Genomic DNA, 25873 nt, shown 5'->3' with positions numbered 1-25873 from the left:
ACTGGTGGGGAAATGTGGGATCATTTTAAGGAATTAGACTTTATTGTAAGGGCAGTAGAGTACCACTGAAGTGATTTAATCTGGGAAGGGTCACAATCCAATCTACGTACATTTTAGAAAGCTACATAGCACATTAGTAAGTGTGGAGAAGTAGTTACAGCTGGGCGTACTGCTCTCTGCAGCAGGGTTTTTCAACTTCAGCACTATTGACATTTGGGGCCAACGAATTGTTTGTTCGGGGAGGGTAGCAGGGTGTCATCCTGTGCCTTGTGGGATATTTGGTAGCATCCTTGGTCTCTATCCACTGGATGCCAGTAGTACCTCCCCCAACCTTCTGGGAGTTGTGGCAACCAAAAATGTCCCAGACATTGCCAGATGTCCTGTTTTAGGGACAAAATCGCCCTTGGTTGAGGACACTGGTCTGGAGATGGAGAGTTAAGAATTATTAATGTCCTATAACTAGAACAGGGGCTGTGGGGTGGTGATAGGGCTCCTAATAGTGAGCTTATATAGGTGCACCATCCAGCATGGTGCTTTAGGGACCATAGCCATTACAATTCTACCCATATAATAGAGAGCTTATCTTTGTTTATTTTAGATAAACATTTTTGCCCCCCAACAAATGGCTTTTACTTTTGGTTTTAGTTTGTCAGGTCCAGGACCAAATTCAAGGCATACTTTTCTGTGATGTGGTTTGGTCAGTATTCCTTTGCTGATAACAGTACTCTCTAGTGGAAAGAGATTTGTTAAAGGGTATCAGGAAGGAAACAAAACATCAGAAAAAGGCAGAGAACCAGACTTGGGAGTATGTGGTCCATGAAGGTGAACATTCCCTGTGCAGGACCATTCCACCAGAAGTCACCACCTTTCTCCCCCAGGAGAATCATCTCTGCCACCAGGCTGACCAGAGTCTCCCAGAGGTGTGCTGCTTTGCTGAATTTAGAGCACATGGCAAAACAAATTGTAAGGCAGTCTAGGAATTTTCACTTTTCCACCTCAAGACCGTATATTAATATTAATAGAAAAGCAAGTAAGAAGGGGATTGGAATTGTTGAGTTTACTGGTCTATAGTATCTGCCACTGTATTAGAGACCAACTTGTGATCTTAGATTTTTTTTTTTGGTGGAGTTTGTCTAAGAACAGCTCATTCTCATTGCATGGTGTTCCTTTCCTATTAAAATTCTCATACTGCTCTATAAAGAACCTGATTCTCTTTGTGTTTGAGTACTTTTGAAAATGCCAATAACATGGCTGGGGGAAGACTATGACTTTGCAGATATCAATGATACTGACTTCCCTTTGCCCTGGGGGTGGAGTGCAAGTGACACATAGGACTTTGCAGTCTGACCCCAGCCAACCTGGACAGCCTCCACTCTGGCTACTTTCCCTCCCAGCCTCTCCACACCAAGCCTTTCCCCTGTCCTGATTGTGCCATCTCTCTCATGTCTTTGCTCAAGCTTTGCCTTCTAACTGGAATCCCTTATCCTATCTTCTATATGAAGAAAACTGCTTCTCCTTCAAGATTCAGCTCAAGCAGTCCTTCTTTGAACTCTTCTCAATTCCCCCAGGAAGAGTTAGGTAGTCTATCTGCATATTGTAACAGTCATCACAAGACATTGTAATGATTTGTTTACATGGTTGTCTCTTCTCTCAAATGGCTCAAAGGCACCTTAAGTGTATGTTGAATAATAATGAGAATGACTTGAGAATGCCACAGAATGATTTGAATCATTGCCATAGAGTTGATTCCCAAACAAAAGAGAGAGCACAGTAAGATTGATGTATAAATTCTGCTTGCATCTATCAGAGCTGTTTTTTTTTTTTTTTTTTAATTCTCTAGACATGTTTATAGGGGTTTTCGTGAAAATTGCTATTATCCTACTTATGTTTTAAAAGGGGGAAATATTTTTGGAGAGCCGGGAGGCACATAAGAAAAAAGAAAGAAAAAAAAAAAAAGAAGACCGAAGTTGAAAATATATTAATGCTACTGTTGTGAATTGTCTACATTTGTCCAAAATAATGTTTTTAAAATGAAAATATAAATGTGTTTGTAATTATGGTGCATATGCTTTCTTAGAATAAAAATGCTTAAGAAAAGAGAGCAGAGGCTATGGCCAGGGAAGATGAAACAGCTGTTTTGAAAACTGTCATATCCATTGCTTCATTTAATTCTCAGAACAATCCTTGGAGCTAGGGAATATTATTGCCATGACATGGGATTACAAGTTGAAGCTCTGAAAAATAAAATATCTTATCAGAGTCATAAATCCAAACTTGTCTGTGACTGCAAGTCTCATGTTTTTCTAACTTTGCTGGGTTTGGGGGTTTAGAACTTTGTATTAAAATGTAGTGTTATAAGGATAATATTTATTGAAAATAGTGGTATATGAATTTGCTAAGTAAAACTATGTAGAATTAATATAAAAATGTCCTTAGTTTAAGGAATCCTATTTTAAGAGAAGAAACCTTGTAAAAGTTTCAGTAATATTCATGAAGACTGGCACTTCTGTGGATACCTGTCATTTTAGATTATGCAAACATCTGAAAACATTCTCTCGAAAGCAATTATGACAATATAAGAAACTCTTCCTGGGTGACTGCACATCATCAGTCAATTCCTTTCTATCCAAGGGAATAAACTTTCTATCTGAGGGAATAAAGGAAACGTTAATATGAAATACCACGACGAAGTGAAAGCGGGGAGTGCACAGCAGGCAGCTAGGTGGTCATCGAAGACCTTGCCAGAGAGCAGGGTATGGTCAAAAGTAAATTGAATAAGTGAAAACAAGCAAGTGGAGAGAGCAGATAGAAGAATTGAAGTTTTTCTCTTTTTTTTCTTTCTAGAAACTAGAAGAGGTCTCAGGTAATCTAGTCTAAGACTTTCATTTTGCAGGAAGAAAACTGAGGTCCTTAAAGATAAGCTTCTTGCCCAGGGTCATACAACTAATAAGTAACCATGTGGGGCCTTGAACTGCTCTAACCCAAGCCTAGTGATTTCTCTCCTCTATTGCAATTTCTCGAGAAGAAAAGAGAGAAATGTCTGAAGACAGTTCCAAAGAGAAGTCTTTAAAGGTCTCTATTTGAGAAGAGCTGCTAATAAATGAAAAGAGTCATTCCCAGAAGCATTCACTAATTGCATGTGGTCCCATATTTTGTCTGAGCAAGCATGATAAGTTTGACTCTCAGTGAGCAGTCCCCCAGCTGTTTATCATCCAACTATTTAGGATCCTGGAAAAATTATTAAGCTCTGAAGGAAGTGCTCAGGATTTTTAGAAAGATAGACCCTACTCCCCATCTGCTTTTGTTGTGCTGTAAGTCAAAGGCATTTCTAGTGTTCTCCCCCATGCCCCATTTAGTTACAGTTAGAATGCTCTACCATGACCCTTCCTGCTTTTTCCAGGTTTATTTCTGTTATCTAACTGCCGTTTTTCATTGCACGTTCTAATATTCTTTGCGTTATAATGTGCTTTATCAAATGCCTCTGTCATATGCAAATTTATTTTTTTCTGTTTTAGTTTCTGTTTAGTGATAAAATGGTTCCCTTCTTTTCTGCTCTTTCATCATTATGATAGTCAAATACTCATGCCAGAGCCTGGTATTGACAGGTCTGTAGGTGATGGTTAAGCTTGAAAGAGATTTTGTTCTAATCCATTTATTTCCCTCCTCCTCCACCTAGTTTTCATTTTTAACCTAATGACTTTGCTTCATCTCGCTTTGTACTTTAATACACTTCTAAATTCATGCCCCTCTCTTGCAGGTATGATGAAGCCAGCAGGGCCTTTGGGGGTCACTGCCACTGGGGGAATGTTGCCTCCGGGTCCTCCACCTCCTGGGCCCCATCAGTTTGGTCAGAATGGAGCTCATGCTGCTGGTCACCCTCAACAAAGGTGAGCTAGGTAGATTCCAGCCTTCGTTTGTATATTCAACTAATATGATTTCAGAAATACCTTCTAAGCTTATATGTTTATTGGTTGAAAGTTTGACTAAAATGTCTACATCCCTGAAAGGATCTATTAGATAACTGCCCTAGGAAACAAAGCAGTAAGAAAAGTTATGACTGGGCATGGTGGTTCACGCCTGTAATCCCAGCACTTTGAAGGGTTGAGTTGGGCAGATGGCTTGAGCCCAGGAGTTTGAGACCAGCCTAGGCAACATAGTGAGACGCCGTGTCTACAAAAATAGAAAAAATTAGCCGGCCTGGTGGCGCATGCTTGTAGTCCTAGCTACTGGAGAGGTTGAGATGGGAGGATCCTGTAAGCCCGGGAAGTCAAGGCTGCAGTGAGCTATGACTGTGCCATTGCACTTCAGCCTGGGCAACACAGTGAGACCCTGTCTCAAAAAAAAAAACAAGAAAAGTTATGAAGGAAAAAGACAATATTAGTAGGTATTTTAAAATGTATCAAAAAGTACTTGTGTCAATACCATACATTTTAGTTTTGAGTTATGTTCAGTTTGTTTTAGAATTTCATGTCAATTTCTAATTCCTTTAGATGCCCATGGCCTATATTCTTGAATAAAATTTTAAATCATTCTATTTTCTTGGATCCTTCACAGAACTGAGCTTAGTGCCAATGGGTGCTTAATAAATATTTTAAAATTAAATCAGATTGTTGCCAATGGTAAAGTCTAGGAGCTTGATGTGGAAGGCACACAGATGCCAGTGAGGGATTCTCAAAAGGCAGAGCTGTAGTAAAAACAACACAGGAAATAAATCTTGTGTTTGTGTTTATAATAAATTGAGGGAGAGAAAAGTTGGAAGCAGGCCTGGAGAAGCCAAGATGTATGAAATATTTAGAGCCTGCAGCCCACTAGGGACTAGTCCCTGGGAAAGAAGCCAGCATCAAACCTTCCTTGTTAGAAATCCCATTATTGTTTATCCGGTGAGGTGTAGCTGCCGAGAACCTGTGCCACGCCAGTGCCAAGCCACAGGCAGTGTTTGCTTTGGAATTTCTCCAAGGATTACCCAGAGGCTTCATTTCTCAGATTCCTTCCCAGGTAGCAAGGTTTGGGGGTGGGGAGGGGTGAGCAGTAACCCCTAAATGTGACTCTAGACCCTCCTAATGGTGAAGCCTTTTAGTCATGGTCTTTCATGAAGCCTATAGTCCTCCATAATAGGAAAACTCCCTCCGGGATTTTTTTAAGTCATCGGGTTAATTCTCCTACAGGGCATTTGTGAGTTTGGCACTTGCTGGCTCTTGTTTGTCATGATAACATTTGCCGGTTGAAATGGTAGCTATGGGATGCAGAGGGTAGGTCATTAAGTGTGATAGTAGTTTAAACTTGGAGCAGGAAGTCAAAGGGCCTTACTTGGGACTTGACCCTACTGCCCTGAGTCTCAGAAGAGTGATAGAAAGGCAAGAGAGGAAGAGCAAAAAGACGGAGAAGCAAGATGCCTCTTCTGGTTCAAGCAGTTTACCACCTGTGGACACTGGTGAAGTTCCTTGGCCATGCCCGTCCTCATTTTCCTCACTTGTAAAATGAGAATATAGAATTCTCAGTCCAGAAGTAAAGGGGAGAAGACCTAGAAAAATTCATCATTGCTGGGTGTGGTGGTTCACGTCTGTAATCCCAACACTTTGGGAGGCTGACACGAGAGGATCACCTGAGCCCAGGAGTTCGAGACAGCCTGGGCAACATGATGAGACCCCATCACTACAAAAAATTTAAAAAATTAGCCAAGCATGGTGGCATGCACCTGTGGTCGCAGCTACTTCAGAGGCTGAGGTGAGAGGATAGCTTGAGGCCAGGAGGTCAGGGCTGAAGTGAACTGTGTTCATGCTATTATACTCCAGCCTGGGCGACAGAGGGAGACCCTGTCTGAAGGAATGAAAAAAAAAAAAAAATATTGTTGTGAACTTCCAGGCATCTCAGATTTTTTTTTTTTTTTTTTTTTTTTTTTTTTTTTTTAATGCAAAGATTGAACAGCTGGTTTCAAGTTTAGAAAAATGTTTTGGTCACTGGTATTAGCCTGGAATTGATTTTGTTTTGTTTTGTTTTGTTTATTGCCATTTATTTCACTTGAGTAGGTTGCTTAGGAGTGAGTAAACCATGGACTTTGCCATCAAGCAGGCCCCAACTTTGTGATTGTGAGTCCAGCACAGGGTCTGGCCCAGTGAAGAGCGGAGGACTCTAGAGTCAGAACATGTTTGCTCATCTTGGCCTAGACGGTTACTAGCTAGATAAGTTACCTAACCTCTATGTGCCTCAGTTTGCTCATGACGATTTTAACAATAATACATGGTTTTGAGGATTTTAATGATTAACACATGCAGAGTACCTTTCCCAGTGCACAGTGCCCATGGACTCAACACCTTAGCATTTGTCAGTATCATTTCCATTGAATCTGAAAAGTCCACTGTTTATAGCATGTCCATCCTTAGAGCTCAATGTAGTTACTCAAGACAGCTCAGGAATCTCTTGACAGCTTAGGGAAGCTGCTTTTATGGTGATTCCTAGGGAAGTACTGACAGATTTTACTCCCTGTCTTCTACTGTTCACTTGCTACAACTTGCATACCGGATTGAAGGTTAGAATTGGGGTTAAAAAGTGAAAAAGTCAGGGAAAAGTGTAGTATTTCAGGGTGAGCCTTCCTGCTGCCTTGCCCTCATGGGACACGCTTCTGTGAATGTAGCGCAATGCAAGGGTAAAGTGCACCGTGATTGTGCAGGTGAATCACACCAGTCTGATGACAGAGGCTGTCAAAGGGCATAGATGGCATATGACTTTTCAATGGGGATTCTAGCATTTTATCTGTGTCATTTGTACTTAGTATACCAAAGAAATATTTAAACAAGATATAAAAAAGTTACTACGTTGATTTGAGTTTAACATGTAAAATTTTTATGTTTAAAATACTACTATTTTAAATATAATGTTTTATAAAATTTAAAAGTCGTACCTAGTTATTTGTCTTTTTGATTTGACTGAGGAAGAATAAATGTCTTAAACTTGCAAGCAGTGCTAAAGTTATCTACATAGAGTTACTACTGGGTAGGATTTTAAATAAAATCTGCAACCTAAAAATCAGTGTTTTAAATTATAAGATAAAAATTCAGTCAATCAATTGTAAGTGATGTATTCTGATGAAGAAACAGTGAATTTGAAGGAACAGGGGACCCATCTTTCCAAATTGAAGCTGATATGTGTGAATCTACTAAGAAATTGATTGCAACAAAAGATGAAGGAAGGAGCAATAAAAATATGAGAAGTAGTTGTTTTTTCTTCAATTTTATTTAATGTGGAAAACGATGCTAGGATGTGATGGAACTTTCATTTTTTCTACTCTATGGGCTAGGTATTCAAAGTTCTGATTTTGTTTCAATCAGATTTTGAAAAATTTGGCATCTTAATTCCGCATACAAACTTCAGCATGCATCTCATTTCTTGAGCAATTTGTTGCAAACTTGAAAATGGGAAATGTTTGAAGTTGAACAGGCCACAGAAAATGGAGTCAACTCTACAGAGGATTAGGATTAAATCGAGGCTAAATTTTCAGGTTTTATTAATCATCTGGTAGTAATTCTTTATTGAACTCTTTCTGATGGTGAATCTGCCCTTCTCTGACATTCAGTGAAACAGTAAATTAAAATATATACTTGACATTCAATGAAACCATAAATTAAAATATATAATTGAATGTTTTTCAGTCCAGAGCCATGTTAAATAAAGGCAGTCAACATGAGAAACATTTATTTAACTCTGTATGGTTCTTCATTTTAACATTATAGCAAAAAAAAAAAAAAAAAAAGGGATCATTCCATTTTACTTGCTCTTTTTCAGAATTTGAAAGCTTAGAGCTACAGAGATTAAGTGGTTTACCTATAGTTATACACCAGGTTTCTATGCTATGGCAGGAGGACCTAGATTCCCACCTCTGCTTTGTACGACATGCTATGTGACTTTGAATAAAGTAATGAAGTTAAAAAATATGGGCGAGGCGCTGTGGCTCATGCCTATAATCCCAGCATTTTGGGAGGCTGAGGTGGGCGGATCACGAGGTCCAGAGATTGAGACCATCCTGGCCAACATGGTGAAACCCTGTCTCCCCTGTCTCTACTAAAAGTACAAAAATTAGCTGAGCGTGGTGGTGTGTGCCTGTAATTCCAGCTACTCGGAAGGCTGAGGTAGGAGAATCACTTGAACCTGGGAGGCAGAGGTTGCAGCTGAGCTCTTGCCATTGCACTCCAGCCTGGGCGACAAGAATGAAACTCCATCTCAAAAAAAAAAAGAAAAAAATTAAATTAAACAAATTTGTATATTTAAGATGTTCTTTCATCTCTTTCCTCATTTATGTGAGGGTTTTGTTAGCCATTTAATACTATTCTGTTTATTTTAAAATTGATAATAATTGCTTTTAAAAACCAAATCTATTTAAAACTTACCATATTTAAGTTGGTCAGAAAGAAATAATTTATTTGTGAATTTCTGAAACCTAACTCCTGGGCTATATGTTAGGCACTGAATGATAAGTAGGCATTTATGGGTTGAAAGTAATAACTGATGGTTATACAGTCTCTCATTCTCTATTTTAAATCCTTAAATCCTTAACTTTTGTTAAGTTAAAAAAAAATACTTGAAGCTGCTTGTGTTATACCTCCTGTTTGAAATATATTTTGTCCTACCTGTATTGTAAAAACAAAAAATGATTCACAGAATTGTGTATTTAAAAGTATTAACTTTTATGAAACACCTTTGACATTGTTTTGGGGGGCTTTTTTCTCCATATAAATGCAGCATCCCCAGTTTCTGCTTATCAAATCCAAAGTGTGTAACCGTACCTCACTGCATCCATGAATATATTCTGTAGTACATGTGTATTCTGCCTGTGTGTAATTACTTCATTTATTCCCTATGACAAAGTTTTTTTGCTGTTGGTTTGTTTTGAGATGGAGTCTCGCTATATCGCCCAGGCTGGAGTGCAGTGGTGTGATCTCGGCTCACTGCAAGCTCCACCTCCCGGGTTCACGCCATTCTCCTGCCTCAGCCTCCCAAGCAGCTGGGGTTACAGGCGCCAGCCACCACGCCCGGCTAATTTTTTGTATTTTTAGTAGAGATGGGGTTTCACCGTGTTAGCCAGGATGATCTTGATCTCCTGACCTCGTGATCCGCCCGCCTCAGCCTCCCAAAGTGCTGGGATTACAGGCTTGAGCCACCGCGCCTGGCGGACAAAGTTTTTTTAAAAGATGACAAAGTATTTCTTAAAAAGAAGAAATGTTTTAATCTTAGGAAACAATGGATTTACAAAACAGACCTTTAATATAATTCTTGAAATCATTTTTTTAGTGATCACAACATATTTTAAATGTGTCCTGTGGACTAGAATTAGATTTTTTGTGCTTGTGTTTCACCAGTGTCATTAATTGATTAGAGATATAAAGAAAACTTTTACTGTGAAAAGTTAATGTTTGTATTTTCTATCTTTTATTCATTTTCTTCCAAAAAGTATTTAAGTCAAACGGTGCTTAGTCTAACTGTGTTGGGCTTTATGGAAAATTTTACAGGAGAGAAATTGGATAGTTTTGTTTAACAATATTTTTGGGTTACAATGTTATTCATTCAATCATTTCTAGACAATTTTCTGCTATAGGATAGCTTGTACTTGTGGGTACAATGGAAGGAGCATTTTCTTTCTTTTTTTTTCTTGCAACATGTATTTTATTAGGCAGGCTTTTCTGCATCATTACAGAAGACTCCTAAATTACAAAGTCAGTTCCAGCTTCCAATAAAACATAGACTCTGCAGAAATAAGCTGTTCAGAGGTATAAGTGGAAAAGAGCGTTTTCATCACTCACCTCTTTATCTCAAAGTGTGAGATATTATTCTGCAAATATGCTAAATGTCATTCACTCAGAGTAATGGTTGGAAGGTTAATTTTCTGTTTTGTTTGTAATAATCAATTTAAACATATGGAGAAAAATGACAACATAAAATTAGTGTGATGCTTTGAAAAGTGCACTCACTGAAGACCTGGAAAAAAGCTGGTCCTAGTGTTGTCACAAATAAATTGTGGGACTTTAGGCAAGCAGTGGCTTCCCTCAGGCTCTGCTCCTAACCTCTCAATGACAGTAGGAAGCAGAAGGCAAGACATGGGCCATGGGGAAATAGTTTCCAGTTTACAGAGAAATCAAAAGCAGAGTATATACCATTTGGGAAAATTCAATTTTATTTAAAATTCATAAGAATTTATAATGTGACTCTCAGGCAGGCTTTAATCTCATTTGGCAGATTAACCATGCTAGGTACACTGTCCAGATAGTGGCCATTGTTTAATGCAGAACAGGAAAAAAATAAATGTCTAATAAGTTCAAGCTAAATCAAAGGTAAAGCAGGATGTACTTTTTAGATTTTTTTTTTTTTTTCTCTTTGGGACAGGGTCTGGCTCTGTTGCCAGGCTAGAGTGCAGTGGCGCAGTCTCAGCTCACTATAGCCTTGACCTCCTGGGCTCAAGTGATCCTCTTACTTCAACTGTCCAAGTAGTGCCACCACTCCTGGTTAATTTTTTATTTTATTTTGTTTTATTTTTTGTAGAGACAGGGTCTCACTATGTTGCCCAGGCTGGTCTTGAATTCCTGGGCTCAAGTTGTCCTCCCACCTCAGCCTCCCAAAGTGCTAGGATTATAGGCATGAGCCACTGCTTCTGGCTGTATTGTTTTCTTGATTTTCGTTCTACTGATGATTAACTTTAGTATAGATAAGGCTCTGGTGGGCTCAGTTTCCCAAACTGATTTCCAGAACTGGTTTTATGCTCACAGTAGGATTTTTTTTTTTCTGTCTTGGCATGTTCAGCATGTGAGCATAAATATAAGATGATGCTACATGATCATATTGAGCTCACGTCAAGCTTAATTAAAGATTTAGTGTATAGTATCAGTCATTTTCCTAGGCCCACTAGACAGGCTTATTTAATTACATTGTTGTATGTCATTTGCTTGAGATGCTGTGATATTGTTTAACATCCTGTTTTCCTCGCTTAGATTTCCAGGCCCTCCACCTGTCAACAATGTGGCATCCTCATATGCACCATACCAACCCTCTGCGCAATCATCTTACCCAAGTCCTATGTCCACTTCATCTGTCACCCAGCTGGGCAGCCAGCTCAGTGCTATGCAGATCAACAGCTATGGTAATAGTTTTATTGTTAGTGTTTATTGACTGCCTTGTGTTCTGGTTATTTTTAATGAGAGAGGTTTTCTTCATTTTTAAAATAGCTGTAACTAGGGCATACTGTGTTGAAGTAGTGTTTGGACATTTTAATAATAAAGCATCTATCTTATGTAGGGCTATAGTTAATTGTTTTCTTGATCATATTGCCACTTATTTCAAGGTAATTGAAGGACCCTCAGAATACCTTCCATTCAATGATTGAACAATAAAAAAAGACAAAAAATTCTGACTTAACAAATAAGCCTTAGAACAGTGAAATTATTTTAAGAAATAAAATAAGGATAATTTAAACCTTGTATTGTTTATGATGGGGCCCCCAAATCAGAAATATAGTACTCATTGTTTCTCAGTACATTTTAATTATGTGTTTAGATCATGGAAAGAATGGAAGCTCAGATGTTGTGAGGCAGAAAAGAGAAGAATAAGAGAGGAAAGAGTCACAGTACTGAGATTTACATCAACAAAAATGCCGTATATCCTATGAGTCATGGAAAGCTCCACTGTAATGACAGCAGGCCATTTATCTAGATGAAGAATATTTCCATGTTACTTAAAATTAGTTTTCTGAAGTGCGATTAAAACCCCTCTATTTTCTGTCTTTTACTCATTTCAAAATGGGTAAGTCTCCAAAGAAGCAACCCAGTTTCCCATAATCAGAGAAAGGAAACATAATCTGGTTTTACAGCTGTTTCCTATATGATTGGAGAGCATGTTGGTGGCCCTTCTCTTCTCTCTGGTTATTTCTACCTAATTCTGAAATTTGTTTGGTCAAGTCATGCACAGGATGCAAGTAATTTATTGAATATGCAATTTACCTGAGTAATGCTTGTTATGTAATAGAATTTTTATATGATTTTCTAAATTTTTGTACCAGATACAAATTCTTTAATTAATGCATATATCATATACTTACACAACTGAGTTGAAATTTATCCTATGAATTCCCTCACTTAAATTATAAATGTTGCTTTTACCTTTTAAAAATTTTCCAGACCAGGCGTGGTGGCTCACACCTATAATCCCAGCACTTTGGGAGGCCAAGGAGGAAGTACTGCTTGAGCCCAGGAGTTTGAGACCAGCCTGAGCAACATCATGAGACCCCATCTCCACAAAAAAAAAAAAAAAAAAGAAAAAAGAAAATGAACTTGGCATGGTGGTGTGTGCCTGTAGTCTCAGCTACTTGGGAGGCTGAGGTGGGAGGATCACTGGAGCCCTGGATGTTGAGGCTACAGTCATCCATTGTCTTGCCATTGCATTGCAGCCTCAGTGACAGAGCAAGACCCTGTCCTAAAAAAAAATCCCAGTTGTGTAAAATAGTATTTGTTCTGTCTTCTGAATGAATATTTCAATTTGTGGCAAAAAAAAAAACCCAAACATATATTTCTAAGGGTGTCCTCTTGCTTTATATCAGGAAAACAAGCATCTCTGTCAAGTACTTTGTAGAAGTCAGAGAGTTGAGAAATGTGGTATTTAAGTGGGCTGGTCTTCTTTCTCATGCAGGTTCAGGCATGGCTCCTCCAAGCCAGGGACCCCCTGGCCCTCTGTCAGCCACATCATTGCAGACTCCTCCACAACCTCCACAGCCGTCCATTTTGCAGCCTGGATCTCAAGTTCTTCCACCACCACCCACCACACTCAATGGTCCTGGTGCCTCACCTTTGCTTCCACCAGTGTACAGGCCAGACGGGCTCTCTGGGCCTCCTCCTCCAAATTCTCAGTACCAGCCCCCACCTCTTCCAGGCCAGACCCTGGGTGCTGGATATCCTCCACAGCAGGGTAAGGTAGACAGGGTGCAGGGAAATGCTTTGGGTTACCCGGGGGAACCCTTAACTGAAAATCAGCTTTGTTCCTATGTTACTAGGTATTTATCACTTACTTTTAAGAAATAGTAGTGTTTGAAGAGTTTTGGCAAGAGCAAAGAAATGGGGAACCACATTCACACTTGACTCCTTGCCTTTTTTAATAAGATGAAAAATACAACATGCTTGACTGAACAGCATAATATCGTCACAAGTCTTACATGCTGGATTTGGGATGATAGTCATTTCTCTTTAAATTTTTTCCAAGCAGCCAACTCTGGCCCCCAGATGGCAGGCGCACAACTCTCTTACCCAGGAGGCTTCCCCGGAGGTCCTGCACAGCTGGCTGGTCCGCCACAGCCCCAGAAGAAGCTGGATCCTGATTCTATCCCTAGCCCAGTAAGTGCTCTACTCACTCTCAGAGTCTCACTCACAAAGGAAGCATTCATTTTTCTCAGCAACTCGTCAGTTTGTTAGCATTTATCCTGTTCATTATCATAGAAGTTAGGAGATACTCATCACATAGAGAGAAGGCTTCCTTCCTTATATGTGTGTAGAGCGGGAGGTATGCTAGGGTTATGGGCATACTAAAGGTCTCCATGAAAGAGCAGCCTATGTTGACTTTTTTTTTTTTTTTTTTTTTTGGTGTCGTATAAACTGGGCAGTGTCTATAATGTTTACATTGACATATTTTGGCAGTATCTATTGCTACGTAATGAGTAATTAATAGACTATATCCTATAGAAACATGCTATTTTAGATAACTAAAGGATCCTTTTCAATAAGAGAAACCCATAGAGACTGAAAGTATATTTTACATCTTGCACATTAAAAAAACAAAATTTGTTTATGTAAAGTTAGAACTAAACTCTTCACTCAAGTGATTTTTTTGTAGGGTTACTCTTTAATAATTTTATCAGTCAAGCTTTACAAGGCTATTCTGCATAGCAAACAATCCCCAACTTTGCTTATAACTGCAAAGATGTATTATTCACTCAGCTTACATGTAGGCTGCAGCAACTGCAGATTGGCTTTAGGCTCTGCTTCATCCGTCCTTATCATTCCAGAATCCAGAGTGAAGAGGCATCCACTACTGAGGACATGCTATTTTGTGACAGAGGGAGGAAACAGCTGGCCAAAATGTGCAACAGCTCTTAAAGCTTCCACTCATGTGTGGCATGTGTTATAACCACTCATGTGCCCTTGGCTGAAGCAAGTCATAAAACAAAGCCCAATGTCAATGGGGCAGGGAAGCTGCCAATTTTATGGCATTGGGATGTAAAAGCCTTTTGGAATAATAATGAAATCGGCTAGTTAGTTTTGTGTCTTTGAATAGGTTCTATAAACATAAGTAGAAGAAGTTAGAAATAAACTGAGGAGCACATAAAGCTACCATATTAGCTAACTTTGCTGTGTAACAAACTGCTACAAAACAGTAGCTTAGCGCTACTATTTAATTAATTAATTTGTTATTATACTTTAAGTTCTAGGGTACATATGTACAACGTGCAGGTTTGTTACATATGTATACATGTGCCATGTTGGGGTGCTGCACCCATTAACTTGTCATAATGCTATCCCTCTTCCCTCCCCCAACCCCACAACAGGCCCTGATGTGTGATGTTCCCCTTCCTGTGTCCAAGTGTTCTCATTGTTCAGTTCCCACCTATGAGTGAGAACATGCGGTGTTTGGTTTTCTGTTCTTGCAATAGTTTGCTGAGAATGATGGTTTCCAGCTGTATCCATGTCCCTACAAAGGACATGAACTCATCCTTTTTTATGGCTGCATAGTATCCCATGGTGTATATGTGCCACATTTTCTTAATCCAGTCTGTCATTGATGGACATTTGGGTTGGTTCTAAGTATTTGCTATTGTGAATAGTGCCGCATTAAGCATACATGTGCATGTGTCTTTACAGCAGCATGATTTATAGTCCTTTGGGTATATACCCAGTAATGGAATGGCTGGGTCAAATGGTATTTCTAGTTCTAGATCCTTGAGGAATCGCCACACTGTCTTCCACAATGGTTGAACTAGTTTATAGTCCCACCAACAATGTAAAAGCATTCCTATTTCTCCACATCCTCTCCAGCACCTGGTGTTTCCTGACTTTTTCATGATTGCCATTCTAACTGGTGTGAGATGGTATCTCATTGTGGTTTTGATTTGCATTTCTCTGATGGCGAGTGGTGATGAGCATTTTTTCATGTGTCTGTTGGCTGCATAAATACCTTCTTTTGAGAAGTGTCTGTTCATATCCTTTGCCCACTTTCTGATGGGGTTGTTTGTTTTTTTCTTGTAAATTTGAGTTCTTTGTAGGTTCTGGATATTAGCCCTTTGTCAGATGAGTAGATTGCAAAAATTTTCTCCCATTCTATAGGTTGTCTGTTCACTCTGATGGTAGTTTCTTTTGCTGTGCAGAAGCTCTTTAGTTTAATTAGATCCCATTTGTCAATTTTGGCTTTTGTTGCCATTGCTTTTGGTGTTTTAGACATGAAGTCCTTGCCCATGCCTGTGTCCTGAATGATATTGCCTATCTTTACTTCTAGGGTTTTTATGGTTTTAGGTCTAGCATTTAAGTCTCTAATCCACCTTGAATTAATTTTTGTATAAGGTGTAAGGAAGGGATCCAGTTTCAGCTTTCTACATGTGGCTAGCCAGTTTTCCCAGCACCATTTATTAAATAGGGAATCCTTTCCCCATATCTTGTTTTTGTCAGGTTTGTCAAAGATCAGATGGTTGTAGATGTGTGGTATTATTTCTGAGGGCTCTGTTCTGTTCCATTGGTCTATATCTCTGTTTTGGTACCAGTACCATGCTGTTTTGGTTACTGTAGCCTTAGCACTACTATTTATTAATACTCATGACCCAGTGGGTTCCTTGGGCAGCTTTGCTAATCTGGGCCAGGCTCACCTGATTTGGCTGGGCTTGCTCACGCATCTGGGGTCAGCTGGAGGCTTGGCTAGGGTATGGATGGTTGAGGATAATGTATTAGTTTCCTGTGGCTGCTGTAACAAATTTGTAACAAATTACCACAAATCAGGTGACTTAAAACGATAGAAATTTATTCTAAGCAGGGCTGTGCTGCCTCTGAAGGCTATAGAGGAGAATCTATTCCTAGGCTCTTTCAGCTTCTGGTGGCCTCAGGTCTTCCTTGGCTTGTGACCATATGACTCCAAGCTCTGCTTTTGTGGTCACATTGAGTCCTCCTTTTCTTTGTGTCTTCTTCTCTGGGTGTCTGTCTCAAAATTCCTTTATCTCTTTCTTATACATCTGATTCCATTCAGGGCCAGGATAAGCTCCTCCTCTCAAGATCCTTAATAAAATTCTTTTGCCATATGAGGTAATGAAATGGAAAAGGTTCCCTTGTCCTTTTCGCAGGACATGCAATGGGGATGTGGCTCGCTTCTTCAGTGCCCCAATGCTGAAATCTCTAGGGGAGCATACAGATGGGCAGGCTGTGGGGCTCCAACTCCCACGGCAGTGTCTAGGAGTGAATGTTTACAGTTGAAGCCGCAGTGAACATGTGTTACAGGGTGCTCTTTTAGTTTGCCGTCTATAGGCGACTTGTATTAACCAGCTCAGTTAGGCCCCTTCCTTATCACAAGGACAGAGGGATTTCTGTATCCCAGGTTTTTGCCTTGGTGTACTGGATCACACGTGGGCTTGGAGAATGAGTGCAAGGTTTTATTGAGTAGAAGTAGCTCTCAGCAGTTGGGGGAACCAGAGGGAACCTGGAGTCCTACCACTCAGTGGCCCGGGCCTCCTCCGACTGTCCCGGCCAAACTCCGCATCTGCCCGTGTCTGTCAGTGTGCTCTTCCTCCGGTGTTCTCCCTCCACGTCCTCTCGCCGTCCAGCCGCTTGTATCTTTATCTGCTGATGTGCACCTTTCCACATCTGGCTGCCTGTGTGTCTGCCCGCTAGGGACTTGGGTTTTTATAGGCCCAGGATGGGGGCATGGCGGGCCAGGGTGGTCTTGGAAAATGCAACATCTGGGCATGGAAGCAGGAGTGCCTGTCCTCACCTACGTCCGTGGGAGTAGAGCCCTACCCGGGGACCCACCTTTCTCTACCCAGCACTTCCCTGCCCCCCTCCTGTATCAGTAATATTCACAGATTTCAGAGATTAGGACATGGACGTATCTTTCTGAGGGGCACTGCTCTTCCCATGATAGATGGTGTCATTTGTGTGTCTTGGGTTTGGTACCCATCTGTTGATGGGGGATGACCAGGCCACGTTGTCAAGCAGGGTACACTGGGTTTGTTCATGGGGTGGCAGACATCCAAGAGGGAAGGTAGGAGTGTGCATGGCCTTTTGAGGCTTAGGCTTGGAACGGGCACATCGCTACATCTGCTACATTCTCTTGGCCAAAGCAAGTCACAAGACTGCCTCAGATTCAAAAATGGACTTTGCCTCTTGATGGGAGGAGGGGCAAGGCAACGTTGAAAAGAGCATTGATATAGGGAAGCGCAGATAATTTTGACTGTTTTTGTAATCTGTTACTTATTCTATATTTATTTGAATTTAAAGTTGAAGATTTGTAATACTGTCTACTGCTATAACATGTTAGAAATTAAGTTTTGACAATTCTTAGTGCCCTTATTGATAATCATATTCCCAGCCATTACTTTTATGGCTTAAAAGGAAGAAGGAGGGAGATTTATTTTAAGTAATGGTTTTACTTCATTATGGGGACTGAGTTGGAAGTTAGGACAGTAGGCTGGAGACCTAGGGAAGAGTTGATATTGCAGCTCGAGTCTAAAGGCATCTGGAGGCAGAATTTTCCTCTTTCTCAGGAAACCTGTTTCTCCTAAGGTGGTCCGCTGATTAGATGAAGCCCACCCATATTATGGAAAGTAATCTGCTTTACTCAAAGCCTGCCTGTTTAAATGTTAATTCGATCTTAAAAAATACTTTAAAAATACCTTCACAGCACCATCTAGACTTCGACTGGTATTTGTCCCAAAAATGGCCTAGCCAAGTTGACACATAAAATTAACCATCACATCCCCTTTCTCTTGCGTCATCTATACTTCTTTGAAAATGAACTTAAGTTTTTCTCTGTCTAGTTCATTCTCGTCAGAATATAAATATCCTATGATGCCTCCCATCATTAATAAAAGAAGCTTTCCTTGGCCTCTCCCCAAACCTGGATTCAGTTTCCTCCCATCTCTTGGCTTTCTTTTATAGCCAGAAATCTCCCAAAGAGTTGCCTATATCTGCTGTTTTCAGTTCATCTCCTCCCACTCTCTCCTGATCCTATTCCAGTTTAGATTTCATCACCACAACCCCACAATACTGTGCTAGTCCAATTACTGATGACTTCCTGTTGCCAAATCTAATGGTCAATTCTCAGCTTTCATGTGACTTGACATCAGCAGCAATTTGACACATCTGTTTACTCCGTTCTCCTGGAAATGAAACTTTTACATTTGCCTTCTGGGATTCCACCCATTTGCTTACATCTCTGTCTACCCCACTGGAGGCTCTGTCTCCTTTGTTGATGTCTCCCAATCTCTCTGACCACCTAGTGTTAGAAGTGTCCTAAGGCTTAGTCTTTGGAGCTGTCCCTTTCTCCATTGACATTTACTCTCTGGATAACACTTCTCAAAATGTGCTCCCAGGACAGCACCATCAGCATCATCTAGGAGCTTATTAAACATTCATGTTCTCAGGCCTCAGCACAAACCCATGGAATCAGAATCTCTAAGGGTAAGGCCCTGGAATCTGTGTTTCAACAAGCTCTTCAGATGATTCCTAGGCACACCAAAGTGTGCAAAGCACCACTCTAGATAATTCCTTCTATTTTCGTGGCTTCGAATGAGTGCAGATATTCCTAGTAAAGACGTTTTCCCTGAAATCCAGATCCAGTTCCATTCTTCTACCTCCTCAGGCCAAAAACCTGGGAATCATCTCTGATTCTTCCTTTCTTGCACATGTCACATTTAGTTCTTTAGCTAATTCTCTTGGTCCTACCTTGTTTATTCATCCTGTTCCAAGCCTCTACTATCTACCTACCTAGGTTTTTATAAGAGTCTCCTAATTGGTCTCCCTGCCCTTTCAGTCTGCACAGAGCAGCCAGAGTCATCCATTCAAATTCTAAGTCAGATCATGTCATGGCTAAGGAAACCAATACTCTAGTTAAAAACCAAAGTTCTTACAGTAGTCTACAGGACCCTACATTATTTGCCACCCCTGGCTCCCCTCACCCCCTCCACACACGCGTGCGCGCGCACACACACACACACACACCCCTCCTACCCCTGACCTTGTCTCTTACCACTCTTCTCCACCTGCTTTGACCAACAACACCAGCCTCCTTATTGTTCCTTGGCAGGCCAAGCATGGCCCTAACTCAAGGCCTTTGCCTTTATTCTGCTTAGATACTCTTCCCCTAGATGTATGCAGGGCATGACTCATGTCCTCATTGCTCATCCTTAGTCTCCCTGGCACCCCATCCATATCACTCCATATCCACAGCACTGATTACTGCCTGATGTCGGGTGTATTACTTGTACATTTGTTTACTTACTGCCTTTCTTCCGCACAAGAATGTCCACTCCATGAGGGCAAGGGTTTGGTTTTGTTCACTGCTGTGTCTCTAACACTTAGAGCCTGACACATAGTATATGTCCACATATTCCTTGAATGAATTAATTAATTAATAAATAGGCAACAAAAGCAAGAAGGAGTAGATGCTGTGACTCATCCAGGACCCTTATAATACATACAGACAAATCAGTCCAGTATTTATTTTTATCTTAAAACTAATGAAATCGTGATGGTCAGATGGAGCCTGTTTGTGTTCCTATTACCAAAGGAATATGCTTTTGCTAACAAAATAAATTTTTCCTTCTGGAAAGAAAGATGTAAAGTCACATTTACTGAGCTTCTGCTATACTCCAGTCCCGAGCTAGGTGCTTAGGTGCTTATTACAACTCTTTTGGGTGGTGGTTTTAAATAAATTTTGAAAGTAAGGAAATATATCGTCATCAAAACTCTTCCTCCCTCCTTTTCTGTGTCCATAAGAGGATTATTCAGTAGTTGGGTGCTTTCTACTCCCTTTATCTTATCACTCCAAAATTCACATGATCCTGCTAAGCAGCCTTTCTTGCGTGGCACACACATCTTCCTGTTTTTCCCTTATCCTTGTTCACTTATCTCAAGATAATCACTTTCTTTTTTTCTCTTTTCCAATTCTGTTTTATGAACTCAGAATGCTCCACTCATAGCAGATAAATATAATCGTAATTCTAGCAGCACATCTTCTGAAGGAAAAATAAGTCTATACCTTTTGAAGTAGTTTTGGAATTATCAAGAGTCACTGTCATTAAATCTAAACCCTTCAAGTACCGAGTCACAGTCAAAATTGCTGTTGATGCTTCTTTATCTCTAAGCCTGTTTTTCAAGAACATGCATTTGAGGTAAATAAAAAAAGGCATAGTTTTTTTTAGCAATTATCAGAACTACTTTAATATCTCCCCCTTTTTTCTTTGTGGTATTCCATCCAAGATATGAATTAATTTAGAAATGTAATTACTACTGATAACATTGTTTCTTTGGAGGCAGGGCTTTGTAAATTGCAAATGGATAATTTAAAAATAAACTTTTTGGAAACATAGTCTATTGAAGACTATATTCAATATGTTCTGTATATTATGCACACTAATACATTATCATGGTTTTTACTTCACTTTCATATTGGACTCTTTGTTGGTTGAAATGATTGCAATAAATATTGATAATATAAAAATGACTCTAAGCCAGGTACAGTGGCTCATGCCTATAATCCCAGCACTTTTGGTGGCTAAGGTAGGAGGAAAACTGTGCACACCTGTAGCCCCAGTTACTTGGCAGGCTGAGGCAAGAGAATGGCTTGAGCCCAGGAGATTGAGGCTGCAGTGAGCCCTCTTCATGCCACTGTACTTCAGCCTGAGCATCAGAGCAAGACCCTGTCTCAAAAAAAAAAAAAAAAAATCAACTCTATTTTTAATGAATTCGATTAACCTTGTGGTCAAAATACAGAATATAATTACAGTGTTTCAGTTTCTCTGCTTCTTGTCTCTGCTCGTGGTAGCTTTAGTCTTTTCTGTGTCTGACAGCAGTTACGTTTGGAGCCGTTTTATGTTTTAATCTAATAACAATTCACATCCTATGAAATTAGGAGGGAAGACCTGTAGACTTAAAGGCAGGCTGAATCTGTCATCAACATTTCATAAAACCAATGTTGTCAGTACCAGCTGGGGACTGGATTGGATGGATTGGGAGGGAAGAGTAGAGAAAGCAACATTTCAGAGTTTGCAGAAGACAGTTTTCATATTGTTAATGGTTTTAGGAATATTAAAACCATTTTGGACACACTATTCCAGTCTGGACACACTTCCTGTTTCTCCATTTTTTTTCTTCCTCTTCTTACACCCTCTCCATTTTTTCTTCCTTTTATTCCTCCTTGTTTCTCCTATGAAGAAAGAAGTGAGGGAAGGGAGAAGATAAAGAGGAACATAATTATTGGGATTCTTTCTTGTTCTCTTTTTAACTGCATACTACTAGATTTTGCTCATAATTTTCACTCCTAAACAATTAGAACAGAAAGACATTTTGTATCTCTTATAATCTTCATCAATAACAATTGTTTTTAACAGAGAAATATCAGATGCTTCCACATTAGGTGACAGAACTTAGAGACTTTTGCTCCTGTTGACTTCTCTACAGTGGGCAAAAACCACATGGGATTGCTTTATACCGTTTGTGTCTTACATCTCAAGGAGCCAGTGATGCAGTTGGGGAAACTTGAAAAGCAAATTGAAGATCAAAAGACGTTTGAGGAGAACGTTAAGGTTTTTTATAGGTTGTATATTATAAATCATTTCTTCTGAGGTAATTTTTAGCCTTTTGGAAGTTTCTTTTATTTGAAAAAGTATTTCCTTTGTTTATTTATTTTGAGATAGGATCTTGCTCTGTTACCCAGGCTGGAATGCAGTGGCACGATCATAGCTTATTGCAGCCTTGAACTCCTGAGTTTAAGCAATCCTCCTACTTCAGCCTCCAGAGTAACTGGGACTATAGGCAGATGCCACCATGCCTGGCTAATTTTTAAAACCTTTTTAGTAAAGATGAGGCCTCACTCTGTTGCCCAGGCTGTTCTCGAACTCCTGAGCTCAAGTGGTCCTCCCACTTTGGCCTCCCAAAGTGCTGGGATTACAGACATGAGCCATTGTACCAGGCCAGTATTTCCTTTAAAGAGTTGTTTTCAATTTCTTTTGTTACCAGATTTTTTTTTTTTTTTTTTAAAGAAAATGCTTACCAGGTGCAGCGGCTCACACCTGTAACACCAACACTTTGAGAGGCCAAGGCAGGAGGATTGCTTAAGCCCAGGAGTTTGAGACCAGGGCAACATAGGGAGAGGAGACCCTTTCTCTGCAAAAAGATGAAGAAAAAGAAAATTAGCTAGGTGTGGTGGCACCCACCTGTGGTCCCAGCTACTCAGAATGGCTTGAGTCAGGGAGGTGAAGGCTGCAGTGAGCCATGATTGTGCCACAGCATTCCAGAAAGAAAATGCTTACCTATGTTCCTAACAAACAAATTAGATAAAAATAAAGTTCTCTGAAGGGTCACGTTGTCAGATTTGAAGCTAAAGAGTTACAGAATATAATTGGAAATTACTATTCTAAAATTGTAACCATTTTGACTGAAGACACGGTAGGTTTTTCCATGACAATTTGATCTGAAATGAACAGAAAGGATTTAGAAAATGCCAGTTTGTGTGAGTGTGTGAGACTGTGTGTATGTGTGTGTCTGTGTGTGTGAATATTGAGAGGGAGGGGAAAAGGAGGGAGGAGAGAGCAAGGGTACTCTCTAAATGGAATGTTGAGAAGGACCTGAACCTACTTTAACGAGCTCTTGATGTCTTATTTATCAGATCCAGGTGATCGAGAATGATAGAGCCAGCAGAGGAGGACAAGTTTATGCCACCAACACCAGAGGCCAGATCCCTCCGCTGGTCACTACAGATTGTATAATACAAGACCAAGGTATTTGTTTTTAATTATGCTGTTTATTAAGGTTTTAAAGCTTCTCACCGTTTTTAAAGCAAATACACTGACACCCTTCAATAATGCTCTTAATAATGGAAAACCCCATTATAGCTGATAATGAACCAGTTCTCCATTAATCCCTCAAGTACTAAGAGGGTGCTATCAACTGAATTTTATTCTCTGCGTATAGAAGTCTGGAGAGTTTCCAGTGAGGTACAGAGCAATATATCTGCTTAAAACAATTATTTATTTTAATTTATGGGTTTAATTAGTTTATACCCTACTTTGGTTTAATTTATTCACTATGTTGGAAAGCTGGCAGAAGCAGAGAAGTAAGGAATTAGACTCTCTGAGATGTCAGCAGACCTGGTTCTAGCCCCAACAACATTTTCTAAGTAGATCTTTTTAACATTTTGGGTTCTGTTTTCCCACATGTAAACTGGGAAGAGGAGAAGCTGAGCTGCATCTCTACTGTTCCATACCTCTCAGCTCAAGAATATATTACCGTATTGTTCATGACAAGTTAAAAATATAACTCGATGAAATCTGATGTCTGAGATTCTGAATATACCATTTTAATGAATCGTGTACTCAATCCTAGAAGCGTAACATCAGTATACAAACAAGTATTTTGTTTCATCCCAGAGTTGTTGAGCTAGCCAAGCTCTAGTTGGGGATCCTCTCTCTATCCTCTGTGCCGCCTTCGGAGGTAACCTTATAGAGCGGATAGTACAGTAAGGTAGAAAGAGCTTTGATTGGAGAGTTCAGACTCCACTTCTTACTGCCCAAGTGAGCTTTGTCCATTTCACCTCTCTCTCAACCACAGCATCACCCTCAGTAACATGTGGAGACGCAGACTGGCCCTGCAGAGCCAATGTGAGAATTAGAGGTGACTGTGTGCATGAGTCTTTGTGTGTGTGTGTGTGTGTGTGTGTGTGTGTGTATGCACGCACACACATAAGTATGCTTATATGTGTATAGAGGGCTCAATACACAGAAGGGTTTCATGTAAATTATAGGTGTTGTAGATAGTAATATGAAAACAATTCAGATGACTTCATTTATTATTCTAAAAATAATTTGTCCTTCTCGGCCTTTTGGCTAAGATCAAGTGTAAAAATAATTTGTTTCTTCCTCATTACTTACAGAACCCATTCCAACTAGTTAGATGAGTTTATACTTGTAAAGCATTTAGGGCTTGGTAGATAACAGGTTGAGCTGTATGAAATTGTTGATTTTTTTTCTATCACTGTGACCTATAAAAGTGGCAATTTCATTTCAACCTAATGATAAGTGTTATATAAGTGTTTTAATATCTATTTATTTTATTTAATATTTAAAATAAATATAAAACATTATTTGGGGCTTTTTGTAACCTAAAGAATTTTCCTGACCAGTCTCATCTCCCACCTATTTCTTTCTTTACAACTGCCTTCATATAGCAAACTCATCCTCTTTCTCCTCATGCCTCTGATTTTCACATTGTACTGTTTTCTGTGCAGCAGCCTGAGGATGGTTTTTTGTTTACCACTGTATCCTTAGAAATTCGTCTGGTATCTAGAACATACTAGTTGACCAATAAATATTTATTGGACCCATGTACTTGGAATATATGACTTTTACCCCTTTATTTGGGAAACATTTAGTTCTTCCAAACTTCCAAACTCAATTTAAATTTTCTTTTTGAAGTCTTCTCCAGTGTCTTTTCCCGTAATACTTCATATATATTTCACCCTATCACATTAAATTTTATTGTGGTTTAGATAAGTCTCTCCCACAAATCTTTGAGCGATCTGGGATCAGAATTCCACTTGTTCAGAACTTCACTCATTCATGCGTACATCCAGAAAATGTTTGTTCAGTACCTATTATGTGCCAGGCCTCTATGCTAAACCTGAGGTTAATAATATAATCAAAATATACAAATTAACATTATTATAGCTAATAATTGCAGGTACTTAGTATGTATCAAGACAATTTTCTAACCACTTTATATGGAATAATTCATTTAATCCCCCTGTAATGTTATGAGATAGGCATTAATATCATTCTCGTGTTACAGAGTGGAAAACTGAGGCACAGAATGCTTAGGTAATTTACCTAATAAATGTAGCTAGCAGGAGGCAAAGCTAGAATTTGAACTCAAGCTTTCTGATGCAAGTGCCTATGTTCTTAACTTCAGCGCCTCTATTCAGAAATAAAAGACACGGCTCTTTTTTTTTTTTTTTGAGACGGAGTCTAGCTCTGTCGCCCAGGCGGGAGTGCAGTGGCCGAATCTCAGCTCATTGCAAGCTCCGCCTCCCGGGTTCACGCCATTCTCCTGCCTCAGCCTCCCGAGTAGCTGGGACTACAGGCGCCCGCCACTTCGCCCGGCTAGTTTTTTGTATTTTTTAGTAGAGACGGGGTTTCACCGTTTTCGCCAGGATGGTCTCGATCTCCTGACCTCGTGATCTGCCCGTCTCGGCCTCCCAAAGTGCTGGAATTACAGGCTTGAGCCACCGCGCCCGGCAAGACACGGCTCTTTTTTTAAATGAGTGAACAATCTGGCAAGGAAAAAGAAATAACTAAATATTAATTCAGTGAGATAAATGTTATGATAGAAAGATAAACAACATGTTGCCATGGGAACTTAAATGTGAAGTCACTAACCAGATAACTGACCCAGCCTGTCTTGCTCGAGGCGGGGGCACCCAAACTGTGTCCTCAGCAAGCAAGTGTAACCCACAAGACTAGGGAGGTGGGGGAGGGGAGGGTTGCCAGGCAGAGGAGGTGAATGTGCTAAAGTATCGTAGTGGGAGAGAGCATAGTACATGTCAAGTAACAGCATGTGCATAGGTTTTTGTTTTTTGAGGGACTTGTGGGTAGTTTTAAAAT

The 25873-nt window shown here is 39.9% G+C and overlaps 1 protein-coding gene across 3 annotated transcripts in view; it reads left to right on the top strand.

The window, feature by feature from the left end:
- SEC24D (SEC24 homolog D, COPII coat complex component) overlaps positions 1-25873 on the top strand; it is a 110267-nt gene that overhangs the window by 7011 nt on the left and 77383 nt on the right. For 2 of the 3 annotated variants that reach the window (XM_007999656.3, XM_007999654.3), the window contains exons 3-7: positions 3758-3887; positions 10974-11122; positions 12664-12939; positions 13231-13361; positions 22885-22996. In XM_007999656.3, coding sequence (XP_007997847.3) covers positions 3758-3887; positions 10974-11122; positions 12664-12939; positions 13231-13361; positions 22885-22996 — 798 coding nt within the window. The remainder of the gene's footprint in view (positions 1-3757; positions 3888-10973; positions 11123-12663; positions 12940-13230; positions 13362-22884; positions 22997-25873) is intronic. The other variant, XM_007999657.3, reaches the window with a different exon arrangement.

This window comes from Chlorocebus sabaeus, chromosome 7 (assembly GCF_047675955.1).
Source record: "Chlorocebus sabaeus isolate Y175 chromosome 7, mChlSab1.0.hap1, whole genome shotgun sequence".
NCBI lineage: Eukaryota > Metazoa > Chordata > Mammalia > Primates > Cercopithecidae > Chlorocebus > Chlorocebus sabaeus.
Note: the sequence above shows the minus strand (reverse complement) of the source record. Positions and strands in the feature narration are given on the sequence as shown.